This window comes from Solea solea, chromosome 20, assembly GCF_958295425.1.
Source record: "Solea solea chromosome 20, fSolSol10.1, whole genome shotgun sequence".
In the NCBI taxonomy this organism is placed as follows: domain Eukaryota; kingdom Metazoa; phylum Chordata; class Actinopteri; order Pleuronectiformes; family Soleidae; genus Solea; species Solea solea.
The window spans coordinates 15,788,986-15,804,209 of record NC_081153.1 but is presented as its reverse complement, the minus strand read 5'-3'; the positions used below and the strand labels follow the sequence as shown (position 1 = coordinate 15,804,209).

Sequence of the window (15,224 nt, the reverse complement as noted above, 5' to 3'; positions counted from 1 at the left end):
GAGCATTCTGTGTCTCCTTCGCTTCTTTCACAATTCACATTTCACAAGCTCTCAACAGTTGCTCTCTTGTGCTAAATCCTCAGGGATTTTTCAGGGGGAACAACAGAGATAATATCAAACACGACGAGGTGGGAACTCCATCCTGAAATAAAAATAAACGATGCAATTTCAGCGTAAGTGCACTGCAACTTAACTCACTAAACTAACAGAAAAACCAAGGCAATAAAGACCAAATCCTCAGCAGATGATCAGAGTGGTGCCTCGTTTTCAACGCTGGGCTAAATATCTGTGAAAGTCAAAGCAGTATTTATGAGTTTAAACATTAACCAACAATATACACTACATGTGTGCAGCCCGATGTTTAAAAATCATGTTTCTAGTTATCTTTTGGCTTTAGATGTTACACATAAGTACAATTTAATTTGCCAAAATAAAGTGGGAAAAGTACTGATTTACGCCTTGGACCATTTTACAATAATTAAAACATACATGTGTTTTTTTAAATTACAAGTAATATTATATGCAACATGAGATTTTTTAAATCATCCTGCCTGTTGTACACTAGAGGGCGCTATTTTTTGCTCAACTTCAGCCACACAAGGAAAATAAAATCTTAAACATGAAAGATTGCTGGATGTTTTTTATGGCGATCATTTTCCAAAATAAAGACACAGACCGCCCGTTTATTCCAGATATGTCAAGGTTTCATTTTCTTTTTCAAAGAGGTGCATTTGTACAGTTGTCAAATACATACACACCAACAGGGTTTCTCCATTTGCTATAGGGGAAAAAAAGGTGGTGGGGGGGGGGGGGGGGTGTTGGTGAGACACAGGGGACTTGGTGAGTACAGTATAGTACAAACAAGTTGTCTGAGGGAAACTGCTGCAGCCTGCGACCTGCAGGGCCAGAGTGTCCGTGCTGCAGGTCTGTGCTCATGTCCACTTCTCTGCCACCGTCTCCACGCTCAGAGAAGTCTCAGTCCAGTACTTGGTGTAACAGGTTCGCAAGAGAAATGTCTGACTGGTTGCTCCCCTCGGGGGGGGGGGGGGGGGGGGGGTAGGAATCGACAGAGCCACAGCTGACAGATAAGCTCCACCCCTTCCCCCCAAACACACACACACACACCCTGCCCCTCCGTGGCAGTTGGCAAGGGTCAGAAGTCACGAAGCGCACAGCCTGTCCGCCCCCCCCCCCCGCGGTCAAGTGTCTGTTGTCTCGCACAGAGAAGCAGACTCAAGATGTTCAGTACACTGAAGAGAAAACCGAGCCGTCTCCAGCGCAATACACAGAATATCAATAATAATTCATAGTTAACTGTCAATAATGACACGTGTTAATCATATCAAATTTGTATGTAATAAATTTACATGTCGTATAACCCATATCAAACAGCCCACTGTGTAAATTGATTTGGGTGACACTAAACTGTTAAGTGGGCCTCTACAAGTTGTTTTTTTTTTTTTCTTTCAGCCTGAGTTGGTTATCCAGCGCTATGGACATTGAGAGACATCATACAAAAAAATGAAAATAAAGGAATCCTGATTGAATTCTGTTCACTTTTAAAACACAACAAAGTGCCAAGAACACATCCTTTTTTTTTTCTCTTTTTCTTTTTTTTTGCAAGATGAAAGCAGAAACATCAAGAAACAAACATGCCGTTTTTTTGTCCGATCCAAAAGTCAAAGCTCACACACCAACATTCATTTTATGTGTCGAGTTGTGCAAGAAGCCAATTTAAAATAAAATTTAAGAAAATAAAAAAAAAAGACATTAGCAGTGTTCCTCCAGTGAGGAAGCTTGTCATAAAAAGTCAACAATAACACATTCTCTACATAGTTTTAAGTCCCCTGACATATTGAGTGCTACAAGGAGACCGAAAACACGAACAAAAAAAAAAAAGCTCCTGCACCAAGGATAATGCGGAAAAAAAAAATGAAAAAGCAAAGGTTTGTACGCACCGTTTTCACACCGCACTAACCCGCCCCGGGCTGTGCCGAGCTCCAGTCGAACACTCCAAAACAAAGCCTCCATAAGAGCGCGGCCCGGGTTCGGTGTGAAGGGGAAAATAATAATTACAAACGCAAAAAAAAAAGAAAAAAGGGACGCATTCCATGAGAAAAAGGTTTTCCTTTACTGGAAAAGAACCAAGGAATCACCTAACACCTCGGCCCGTTGGACCCAAGAACGTGCCGGGCGCCAAGTGAGATGGAGCACAGACACATAAACACAAGGTTACGTCAGGGTGATGTGCAAAAAACTTAAACTGAACCATCTCTTCTTTTTTGTTTTTCTTCCACCCTTATTCACCCCCTTCACCCCTCTTTTTCTCTCCACTCTCATTCTCTCTGTCTGTTTTGAATGAATGTTACGCCTAGGGGAAGCTTTCGGTCTGAGACAGAGGGGTTAGACCAAGCCTGTCCTAGGATTAGAAAGTGCTGAGACATTATCAAGTCTTTTACATCTACTTACTTACATGTGCATCTCTGTTGGTTGGTAGTTGTTTTTTTTTTTGTTGTTTTTTTGAATCTTTTTTGTTTTTGTCTTGTTTTTTTGTTTGGTTTTTTTTTTACAAAAAAGTGGTCCCCACTAGCAATGAGGTTTCTTTTTTTTCTCTCCTGTGGGTCTCACTGGGAACTCACAGACATTTAGAGGAGCGAACACTCAGACACACACACGCACAATGAAACAACATTAGCTACATTAGCGCACACGCACTACACAGGACACATGGTGCAGACACACAAACAAAAGACACAGTCTCTCAAAGTTAGCGAAGGCCACAAACACGTGGACTAAGTTGGTTTTGTTTTTTGCCGTGGGAATAATACACAACTCCTTATATGGACATCCTGGGGGCGTGCGTTTATAGGTCACATATCCAGGCTTTAAAAAAAAAAATGTGTCAAAGTTATGATTCATTTTATAATATGACATAAAGTAGCAAGAATTGTGCAGAAGCCTCACAATTAAACCGTTTTTCTTTTCTTTTTGTTCATAAAAATTAAAAAAAAAGTTCCAAACGTCACAAATTCAATCCGATTTTAAACATTTCGAGTACTTTTTTGCTCAGGTGTGTTTATGTAGTTGGTGAAAATACCTTTTTTTTTTTTTTTAATCAGATTGCCTGTAGGTTGTGCTGAAAGAAAGGATATAAGACACTCTATATTGCACATTCTTATAGCCTCTGTATATACTGTACGTTTAAACAAAAAAACAACCAAAATGCTCTGTTTTCTAAGGGTTAACCATCACAACTAAATCCCCTTAACCTAACCTTAACACTAAAATCCGGTCTTAACCCATGTGCAGCCCTTGAAAGGTGAGACTGAATGTGAGGACCAGCCAAAATGTCCTCACTTTTCCTGTTTCTTTTGGTCCTCACAAAGATATACATACTAGAAAACACACATATACACACACACACACCAGCAGGCAATAGGATACATAAGCCATTAACAAGGATGAGACACTGGAGTAGGATTATGCTACATACACTTGGCACAGCAAAAGGGGAAAAACATAATGTAAGTATTGCACATTGTGTTACATATCGGGGGGGGGGGACAGTTACATTTTGGGATTATTTTAACAAAATTAAAACTACACCAAACCCTCAAGAAGTGCTGTTGCCTCTACTGCATTCATGTCAGATTGCTTTGTTTCAAAGTCTAGTATTATTGTTATTATTATTATTATTATTATTATTATTAGGCATGCATTAGTATTAACACAATGACTTGTATAGCTAGTGGCGGAAGGAAAAAGGGTGACGTGATGAGCGGAAACAGGCAATCCAGGCCACACTGACACAAGGTAGCTAACGGTTGTTGAGGGTCATTCGTTTGCTTGGCCTCGGGAGGAGGTGCTTATGAGGCTGGCTGGTCTATGACTGTGTACCTGAAACAAAGTTAGCGAGGTCACTACGGGAGGTCGTGGCAACAGGGGTCAAACATGTCTGCGGGCGGCAACGTGGCGCGGCGCGCTCACCTGCGGGTGCAAGAACAGAGTTTGCGACCCTCAATGGAGGTTTGCGGGGGTTGTGTTGTAGTTGCTGCATATTTGAGACACTTCCCTGAAAAATAGCAACTGCTGTCGCGACTGCAATATCCACTGAAGACCTAAAACAAAGTCGTTTCAGGTTTATTATCGTCTTAAAAAAAACATTTTGCATATGGCAATATGGTATTTTCTCTACGGGCAGAAAGGAGGGTTTTTTTTTGGTTGTAATGCTAGAGGATTATTATTGTTTATTGCAGAGAATTACTCTGTGAGCGTGTTTATGTGTGTGTGTGTGTGTGTGTGTGTGTGTGCGCCTGAATATTGTCACACTATTGCTTTCTATTTGTAACCAAAGCAACGACAGCATCACTCGGCTTTGGCTCAACATGTGTTTTATTTCTGTTTTTACCTGACCAACAGTAAGAGTTTTGATGGACTGAGTGGCTGACAGGGTGGATTACATGTTGTGTTTTTGCTTTTTCACTCGTTGGGAGGGGGGGGGAGGAGGGGGGGGGGTTGGTTAGTAAAAAATAAAAATGGACATGTACATCCATTAACACACACACACACACACACAGATTTTCAAACATGCACGCACACATACTGCAAATTTCGACGACTCATGATGGTGAAGATTCAATAGGAAAAAGGGGGATAAATTAAAATGCACTAGTGTGGTGGAGTTAATCTGAGAAACCCTGTTTATATGGTGATAAAAAAATAAAAGACTTTTCAAATCTCATGTGGGATTACTTACTCATTCACTAACCATCACCATCCATCTGCTCATTTATCCAAACACTTGCCATTCACCTGACCACACACTGATCTCCTGCCATCGCCCTGAAACGGTGTCGCCTCACTGCTCTAAAACTGTGTGACCAGTGACAACCAGAAAAAAACCCCTGTTACCTTAACGGCCACCTAAACACAGCGGCTGAGAACTCAACAGACATGCCTGCGGGTAGCAACGCGGGCTGCATATAAAAACGGACGCAGTCTTCCCATTGTGAAGCCATGAAAATTGCAATTTGATCAGCGCCATGTCAGTTTTTGCTACTGGATATTTATATTACGTCACATGCAACCAGACACCTGGTGTTCACTCACATGTGGCGTTCTTTATCGCTTATGTTCCTCTAAACGGCATGACATCACGTTCTATTGAAAAAGACCTGAAACTGGCAATTAAGACGATTCATTCCTGATTGTGATATTATTAAATCAGGAGAATAGAAGGCTCATTTCCCCATTGATTACCTATCAAATGGACTTCTTTCTGCAATGAATGGCGTTAGCCCCCCTGGTGGCTAACTGCTATTTCCATCCTACTTCCTGGTTTCACTTTAAAAACACAGTCCATTTTTTTATATAGAGTCAATGGGTAATCACCACATCATTACTTTTATATGCATGAGAGACATTAATATGTACGATGGCACCCTAGAGTCAGAACATAATGAATCCCAGGAACTTCATTTAGTCTTACCCAAATGTTTGAATTACTATAGAAAAACACTGATTGGGCAAAAATCTAAATAGAAAATGACGTGGGGTTTTTATAGACAGAAAGAAAGAGACGACACTGGTGTCCCACTGGACAACCTCTGCAACGCAGCAAGCACATCTGTTGAGGTGACTGCTACATCTCAGCAAAGTAGGATTTCAGCTGGCTTAAAAAAGAACACGCCGCGTTCCAAACTGAACCCTAGCCCCCGCACACCCTGGACACCTCAGTTTCAACAGCAGGTAGAGAGACTCCGTGACTCCGTGACACACACACACACACACACACACACGCACACACACACGCCTCATGGTTCATCTTGAAAACAAATTCAGTAGGCAGGCACGTTGTTACAGTTCCGCGACACAGCCGTGCTTTCGTTTGTTAAAAAAAAAAAAACAACAAACAAACAAACAAACAAACAAACAAACAAACAAAAAAAACCTCTCTTAACCTTGACTGCACTGATGTGGACACCTTTGCCTCCAATATGTAAAATGTGCCTGATGAGGAACAAAAAAAAAACAACAACAACAACAACCCTGGTCTCCTCCAGTGTGTTTCATGGTCTGGGGCTCCTTTCATGACAGGGGCCGCTGAAAATCACGTCTCCACCCGACTCCCTCCTCCTGATGTGCAAATCGCAAGATTCTCTTAAGTAAAAGACTCAAAGTAGAAACACTGGACATTTAGTATTGTCTATATATATGTATATATATATATACATATATATATATCAAATGAGTATGTCCTTTTCCTATACATAGTATACATAAACTCATACACGCAGACACAAACAGAGCACACACACAAACACACCGTTAGCAGTGTGCATTAATCCAATATCGGTCCACTAGTGTCGCTGCAGTAGGGACAACATGCACCAAAAAGCATCGGCATACTGCTGACCACCATTTTTGTGTTTGTGCAAGCGTGTGTGTGTGTGTATGGACAGACACTGACATTACAAATATATTATGACACCCTTCAAAACATCTGTGGCATGAGCGTCTACGCGTTATTCTCAGTCTAGTACACAACATCATTGGGACATTTCAAAGACTTTTCCGTGTAAAACTTCATCCCAAACATTCAAAAAAAAAAAGCAACATTCCTAATACTTTTCCCTAACTCTTTGTGTCCACTACAGCACACATGCACTTTAAAAAAAAAAATAACTGGGGTTTGTTTGTTTTTTCTCCAATACCTGTCATCCATGCCTTCCTTTGTAATCCCATGGCACATCCACTCCCCCCCTCCACTGCTTCACTTTTCCAAAAGCTTCACCTTTCCAAAGTGCTGTTGCTACTTTCTACCCTTGTCTAAGTTAAAAAAAACAACTAAAAACATACAGTACTGTGTAAATTAAGAGACAACTAAAATGTGTCGGCCACATGGTGAGTGTGACAGGTGTGTTAAATGCTTCGCAAACATCCTGATCTCCTCCTCCTCGCCGCACCGCTTTTCTCATTTCAAAAAGAAAAAAAAGAAAAAAAAAAGTGTAAAGTCATTCCATTCTGCAACCCGGTGTGTGCAGTCTGCACCTGTGTGTACGTAACGCGCTGGGTCAGTTAGGGTGTCTCACACTTACACATCGATGAAAACAAAGAACTGCAGAGATAGAAGACGAGGGGGGGGGGTCTGCGATAACATGAAGAAAAAAAAAGAAGAAATGCTGAAGATGAAAGTAAAGACTCCACTGTCGCTAAACTGAACAGAGCAAGTGTTGTTCCCTCTCTGTTGTGTAACACACTGGCACTACTTGATGACATCGCAGATCAGGTCTGGCACACAGTGAGTATAACATCCCCCCCTCCCTCCCCCCCACTCCCCACTACCACTCTTGATTTATCAAATTCAAAATCTTACGATTTGCCCACAACTCCTTAACGCTCAGGATCAGCGGACATTATCTCTCTCCTGTGGTCCAGTGTAAAAACTAACAACGTGGCGTGAAGAAAGTGGTGGGAACCGGTCTCCAAACAATATCGATTGCTTCACGGAGCGAGTCCTTGAAATTTACACGTTAACGTTTTAAAGTGCAGCCAGCCCGCGAGAGCGTCACCAGGCGTTGCTCACGTGTGCCACACGGCGCAGATAAACATTTAGCACACTTCACAAACCGCTCACCATCGATCATCTCATCATGAAAACCACCAAAAAACGGCACTGATTGCTTTGTGTGACGGCAAACCCACATACATAAATGTGTTATAAACTACATGGACTTAATGTAAGGTGATACCATGTAGGGTCAAATTTACCTCTACAGTACAGTATTCAAGATAGAAAAATAAAAACAAACAAAAAAACTTTAAAACCAAGACATGAAACATTAACGTGGGCATTTATGTTTTTTTTTTTTTTTTTTGTAGAGTCTTTTTATGATTTTTTTTTTCCAAATCCCCAGGATTATTAACAGTCCTACTAGCCTTCACTTGCCCATATTTGACCTTCCCTCAATGCTGACTTTCACCTCATGAGGGATGAAGGAAGGTTTGGGCAGGGTCAAAGGTGGCTCCTCTTCTGATTTCTCAGCTTTTCGACCTTCAGGTGCAGACCACCTCCGCTTCCTGCCACCCGATGGCTTAGTGGAGCCAGCTTTTGTGCTGCTGGTGACCTGACCTTTAGAAATTGACCCCCTTCCCCCAAACATAAGATCTCCATTTTCCATACTGATGCTCCCTCCACTGCCATTCCCACTTCCACTATTCCCCCGCTGGCTGATGCCATTCTCCCGCTCACCATGCCTGGAGCCTCCTCCACTGCTGTGGGGAGCGTCAGAGACAGCTCTGGGGGGTTTGAGGTGCCCGTGACCGGAGCCAGTGATTGAGGCAGGGGTGGTGAGCTCCAGGGGCTGAGTCTTCCTCAGAGATCCATTCCTCAGGTTCTTGAGGGTGAGAGAAATACAAACATCTCCCACTGAAAGCTTGGTGCAAGGCAGCTCCAGCAGCTGGGTGGTCCGATCCGGGCAGCATGAAGACCAGCCTTGGCCAAAGACAAAGAAGGGATACTCCACCAAGACCTCCACACTCACCTGGAGGAGAGGGAAAGAAGTAGAAAGGATGAGGGATTACTGTATAATAAAAAAACATGTTGTTTTACATTAAAGAAGTTTTTCTCATCAAGACAAATGAACTCTTCCTGGTACGCTGCTTGAGTTACTGAAAAAAAATATCTGTATAATGTCTTCTATGGTTTCCAAGTAAAGTTTCATGAATTTAGTTTATTTAAAACTGTAGTGCATGACTTGATAACACAATATCGATCAAGAACATCACCTCCACACTGTGTTTCTTAGTATAGCATTGTTTAGATGTTTTTACACCCAACAACATTCCTGCACTGCACACAGGAAGTGCTTTGTCTTGCATCAAGACAATTGGAGGCAAGGGCCAAATGGCATCGTTAAAGCGAGATTGGCTGTAAACAGGATGCCTTCAAATAGCAACAGAATTCGCACAGAACGATTCAGTTGGATGGCATTAATGTTTCTTGTCCCCCACCCGCCCCTGAGCTGCTGCTGTATACACACAAGCGCTCCCTCAGTCAGGTCTGATAGTATTGTTTGACAGATCCGCATATAAGAACAAATAAGAACAAAATAAGAACAAAAAAGCTGTTTAAACATGTTTTGACACATACATTGTTCATACAGCATGCAGTCACTTTGATTATCAGCACAAAATAAAACGTCTGGTATTTTCTTTCTTGTGTGATCATTTGCATGTGTGGAGCAAGTGAAAAATAAACCTGAAGAGAAACAAAGATGAAAAGGAACAATGATCTGAAGTAGTGAGGAGAGAATGAGAAGGTAGGTGTGAATGAAGCTAGTGAGGCCAGATGAAAAGACGAGTTTACAAAGAGAGGGCGGCGGGCTGAGCAGGAAGAGGAGGGAGAGAGGGAGTGTGTGAGAGAACAATGTCAAGAGCGATTCAAGCACAAGATGCATCAAATGCTCTCAAAGCCAATGTCAGGCAACATTTTCCCTCGCGTATTATATCATTTTCCACTTCTCAGAGTACGTCTTCTCCGAGCGCGGACTCAAAGCTGCTACCACCTCTCAGAAAAAGAAAAAACTAAGATGAGCCACTGAGGGAGCGCATGAGAGTAAGTCTTTGAAAGATGGTCAGCTTTTGTGGGGTACAGTATCAAAGAGCAGCCAGGGGCAGGAGAGATGGATATAGAGAGCCGTGTGGGCGGACAAGTTATGGCACATACAGATGAAATAGATTATCTAGCTTCAACGCAGACATCGAGAAGGATGTATGTGTGTGTACGTGGATGTGAGAGTACTTTAAAGTAGCTGGAGAAAAGACAGAGACAGAAAACTAGACATTGTGGCCCAGTAGTGCATGTTCAGAGTGAAACTTTTCAGAACGTGAAACATTATCTGTCAATAAAGCACTTAATATAGGCCTTTAACTTAGCCTTGAGGCATGGGTTAAGGTAAACTCTGTCAAACATGGAAAGTAATTCAGATTCCCATTTCATTAAAACTGGAAAGCTCGTAATCAGAAAATGTTTGTTCCATGACTGTCAAACTATTACATTGAACTTAATTACAGAGGGAACAGCAGAGACCCATGGGATTCAAAAACAATATAAGAGTCATTAATAAGGGAAAAGCTCACTTGGTGTCATTCAACATTAATAACACCAGCTTACATAAAGCCTCTCTAGGAGCTTTTGTTAAAGGTCACTCTTAAAGCCGTGCTGGTCAGCCAGTTTTTATAGAGGTAAGTAAACACAAAACATCACTAAAGAATATAGACTGACTATCCAGGGTTCCCACACCTTGGTTGACATAAAATTCAAGGATTTTCCAGGACCAATTTCCTCAAATTCAAGGACCAAATGATTGACAGAGCTTAGGATGGGAGGGCAACCTGTAAGAGCCACTTCTCCCATGGCGTCCACTTTTATTGATTTGCAGGCACGCTCTGCATCTGATTGTCCTTGAGATCTTGGACAAGTCATTCTTTGTCATTTCCTTTGGTGAGCCAGAGATCTTGGAATTTGCATTTCCCAGACATCATGTGCTTTGCTCTCTCTTGCTTAATGTTACTCACTTATTGTTCTGCATCGGAATCTCACGTCAACGGCGGAGAGGGAGACAGTGGACAGACTCTATCCTACCATAAACTCACGCTACACAAAACACTTGTTTATATCTAAACTGTTGTGGTTTCCCCACAGGAGGTGAGGACATGTTTTTGGCTAAGAGTACTGAATTACTAGAATCTTGTCATTGTTATGAAGTTGGCAGCCAAGCGCACTACACTCCAGAAAGCCTTTATGCTAAGCTAGGCTGACTGGCTGCTACTTTTAAGTAATTACTATGGTGGTGAAAGTCATTTTGTGCAAGTTGGCACACAGCACTGTAAGACTGAGGTGCTGCATTTCAACGCACAGTATGTACGGTAAGAAAACTGGCAATAAGGGTCTCTCTAACTCTCAATCAAAACAATAACAAGAGACAGGGAGCAACATGGGATCATGAGCTTCGGCTCATTTTCTGATTAAGTGACCGATCCACTTTCCTGAAGAAGCTTTTTATTCAGCCGTTTGAAACCAAACAAACTAACTCCTATTTCCCTCTCTCTTCCTCTCTATGTCTTACTTAAGCTCTGGCTCTCTCAGTCCTCCTGAACAGCTTTTCAACACCTTTATCTGTAGCATGTCTGACTAACACGTTCTATACCTGTTAGGTCTATACCTGAAAGTACAAACACATCTGCAGGACCAGCAGATCCACACTGAAGAGTACAGAGGAGATTTTAAAGCTGTAAAGCTTTAAAGTTAAACATTTTTCAAAGCCAAACTCTATGTGAAACATTGCAGCAGCTCCACAAAACAGTCAATGTCATTGAAATGATCTGTTTCCTTGGACAGAAATATGGATTTCTATAGATTTTAAGGGTTGAAAAGATCTTTCAATAATGTAAGTACACTACTCAAAAAACATATAACAGCCTTGTCATCTTAATGAGCTGATACTGTTTGACCCCTTTATTCCAGCAAAATACTGGAAGGTTTGTCAGCTTACACCTTTCACAATTTATTAGCCAATATGACAATTAAATATGTTCACCTTGAGAAATTGGAGAGAGGAATCAACTCTCTTACCTGTGCACGGTGCTCACCAACTGAGAACTGAACCACAGCGACGTTGGGTGAGGTGTGGCAGCCTTCAATGCGCTCCACCGTGGATGAGTCAATCTTCAGGTCATTGCTGATCTCAGCACTCTGGATGAAGTCCTCCGTCTTCAGATCCTCAACGCGTTTCAGCTCCCCGTCGGCCAGCTGGATGATCGAGCCCTTGATGAAATATGGGGGGAGTGAGGGAGGCGCCGCCGTACTGGACGGGGGAGGAGGAGCAGAAGAGGCGGCCAGTCCTGTTGCCGCAGGGACAACGGGGAGATGAAGCTGTGCTTGGACCACTCCACCTGAAGCGGCCTGGTGGTATGAGCTGCTGGAGGTTTCCAGAGTGTCATCTTTGTGAGCCGTGGCAGCAATGTAGGTGTGCGGGAGTGCGGTAGGAAAATGTGCAGGTTGAGTAGATGAGGGTACAGTTTCCACTGTGGTGACACCACCTCCACTAACGGGGATAATGACTGGCTGGGCACCAGGAATGAGTAAGTGTTGTTGTAAGCTGGTGTGGTAGCTGATTGGTGTATGCTGGCTTCCACTACCACCTGCAATATAACCAATGATAGGTGGCTGGGGGTAGATATTGGTGGAGGGGAGCCCCATTGACAGTGCCTCTGTGGCACTGTGGGTGGTTTGGATAACAGTCTGGGGTGACAGCGTACTGACAGCGGCTTTTAAACTGTCTACACTTAATGGTGGTGGAAATGTGAATGAAGATGTGGTGCTGGAGGCGGAGGCTATGCGATTGACAGGTTTGCCCAAGATGATACCGCCTTTCTCCAGGTGTGAGGGGGCAGAGGTTGTCAGCTTCTCAGGGATGGGTCTGGGTGGTACCATGTGGTGGTCTCCTTGGCTATTTTGCATGAGCATAACAGAGGTTCTCAGTCCTGTGGGATCATAAGGAGAGTAATCTGAGGGCAGAACCAGCTGGCGGGCCTCATAGGAGGACAAATGGCTGTCCCGTGTTTTACTCCCTGACTTGGAGAGGCTGGATTCAGGAGATACTCCGTATCGCCGGCCCCTCTCCAGCTCTCCGTTGTGGAGCTCTCTGTGTCTGGAGCCACCTTCCTCCTTCCTGCTAGGTCCGTCTGTGTATTGCACCAAAACCTGGGACATTCCATGTCCCACCGTGTGGTGGGGGTGCAGTGAATGGTGAGAATGGTGAGAATGGTGAACGCGTCCTTGATGGTGATGATGAGGCGACGGAACAGTCCGCGGGGAAGTGGACATCTGAACATGGTGAAAGACGGGGTCCGTGGGGGGAGGCGGCATGGACGTCCGCCCAGAGGACGCTCGGTGCTGGTCATGTTTAGAGGCCTGTGAAGGTGCAGAGGCCATCTCTGTGTGTGAGGGCCTCTGTGCTGCCAAGGAGGAAGAGGAGAGCGGGGGAGGTGGAGGAGGTGGTGGGAGCAGTTGAGGAGACAGATAGCCTGTGTATGGGGCGGTGTAAGGTGAGGCTACAAACTGAAGATTAGGAGGCATGTGGGTGTAATGGACAGTTCCTCCAACGGTTGATTGTGACAAGGGCGGTGTATAAACTGTGGGAAGAGATGAGACTAGCCTCAGCGATGAAGAGGAGGATGAAGAGTCTGATGTGGAGGATAGGGATTTATACTGCGGTCCATCAGACTGACTGGAGCTACGGCGCCCACCCATACTGCTCTCATTCCTACCAGCCACACTGGCGAGCCAGGCCATGTTCTCTGTGCGCTGGCTGTCAGAGGGTAAAGTGCATGCAGGGATCTCCCTCTTCTTTGGGGGAAGACATTCATTACTGCGTTCCTGATTGGACTTCATGATTTCGCCTCACGTCCCTCAACTGCACTTACGTTATCTTTTCTGGAGTTTTGGAGTTCTTTAGCTTTTTCTCTTCTTTCTTTTTGTTCACCTTTTCCCTGACTTTCTCTTTCACTTCTGACTTTCTTTTGTTCTCACGTGTGATGACCTGTCACTTGTCCAACTCTAATCAGTTATAAATTAACCTCCGTTATCTTGTTTCTCTTTGACTTTCTACCAGGTTTATTCAAGGCCATTGATTATCAGGTCTTTTTTTTATAAAATAACAACGAAAATCCAGGCCCTTAAGAGTAGGTGAGGAAGGATTAAAGATGGAGAGAAAGCTATGGAGGGGTGATTAGAGGGGAGGGGTAAGGCGGTCGGTTCGGTCCAGGGGTCTTTAGCGTCTGAAGAGTGAGCTCAGTGTGGTAGGGGAGAGTGTTATGACATCACACCTGCTGCTGCCGCCGAGGACGACAGGGGGCCGAGTGCGTTGCACTTCATGCGGAATCATTTCCTTGCAAAAACAAGCCTGCCCACATGCAGCAGAAACCTGTGGGAGAGAAAGACAGGTGTTTAGGGGTCTTTATATTCATATGTGTGCTTGTTTTCAGTCAAACAGCAACAATAAGGACTGATCTTCAATGTTGATCTGGAGTGGAGTCGCACCCATGACCACTGTATACAGTACACACGATGTGTTCACAGTGACACTACGTCAATGTATCTCAACTTTGGAGAAGTCACCTCAGTGACAGAAAGATGCAGATCAATACGGGTGTGATGAAAAACAGTACATAGAGGAGCACAATCAAGCTCTGCACCATGAGATCCAGAAGCACGATGATAAGACTCTAAGAGGAGGAGAAAGTGTCGAGCCACAGATTTATAGCGATGAAGGTCGACAAACAGGCCATGAACCAAAAAAAAAATGATGCCCTGCATCAACAGGAATTTCAGAATAACAAAAAAAAACAAGGCCATAGACAAACACAAGGACGCTATAGGCAACGAGCCACAATGATGCCCACAAGAAGAAATGTACAAGGTCAACGTGTAGCTGTAGAGCTACATTTATATACTGCAATAACAAACATTGGCCAAAGGAGTAAGCACATTTTCAAACTCTATCCGACAATCGATATTGGGGTCACTGTTGTGGCAAATGCTCTGGTGAACAATGTTTACACTGCCATGAATTCTCTGTGAGTGTGAACCATGTGTTTGTATGTTCGACTATGCGAGGGTGCCATCTGTCAGTGAGGACCCCCCGCTGCAAAAGATGGAAAGCTTGGTGTGAATCTCATAAATATTGTACAGATATTTCTGGAGACACACACACACAGACACACACTCCGACACTGAAACCTGGGCATATTCAATTATGCTGACACATGTTCTTTTCCTGACGCACAGCACAACACATGCAACCACACACACACAAACACTCTAACTAGTGCACAAAAGCACACAACTGTTTGTTGAATAACACGATACAAACTTGCACTCAACAGCGAACAAGCTGACAAGTTCTGACAGTTTTTTCACAGGCCAAGTTTGCAAACGTTAGTGAGTTGAACTTTGTCAGAGATTACTCTTACTCAAGTGTGTCAAACCTCCTAGAATTGGACTAATACACCCAGCCTTGTGCCTTGACAATTAAACAACAACAGACTCAAAGGTTCAATCACAGGGACTCATAGAGAGACAATTGTAGTTTTCTTTACCACACAATGAGACTTTAAATTCACATCAAGAAGAGTGGCTTCTCTCTATGGAGCCCAATGTG

General features: G+C 43.6%; 1 protein-coding gene across 2 annotated transcripts in view; it reads right to left on the bottom strand.

Annotated features, from left to right (window-relative positions):
- Positions 1–5,915: 5,915 nt before the first annotated feature.
- Positions 5,916–15,224, bottom strand: part of atxn1a (ataxin 1a) — an 83,899-nt gene continuing 74,590 nt past the window's right edge. For both annotated transcript variants that reach the window (XM_058618854.1, XM_058618856.1), the window contains 2 exons: positions 11,636–13,988; positions 5,916–8,543 (listed from right to left, as the gene is read on the bottom strand). In XM_058618854.1, coding sequence (XP_058474837.1) covers positions 7,941–8,543; positions 11,636–13,456 — 2,424 coding nt within the window. In that variant the 5' untranslated portion in view covers positions 13,457–13,988 and the 3' untranslated portion in view covers positions 5,916–7,940. The remainder of the gene's footprint in view (positions 8,544–11,635; positions 13,989–15,224) is intronic.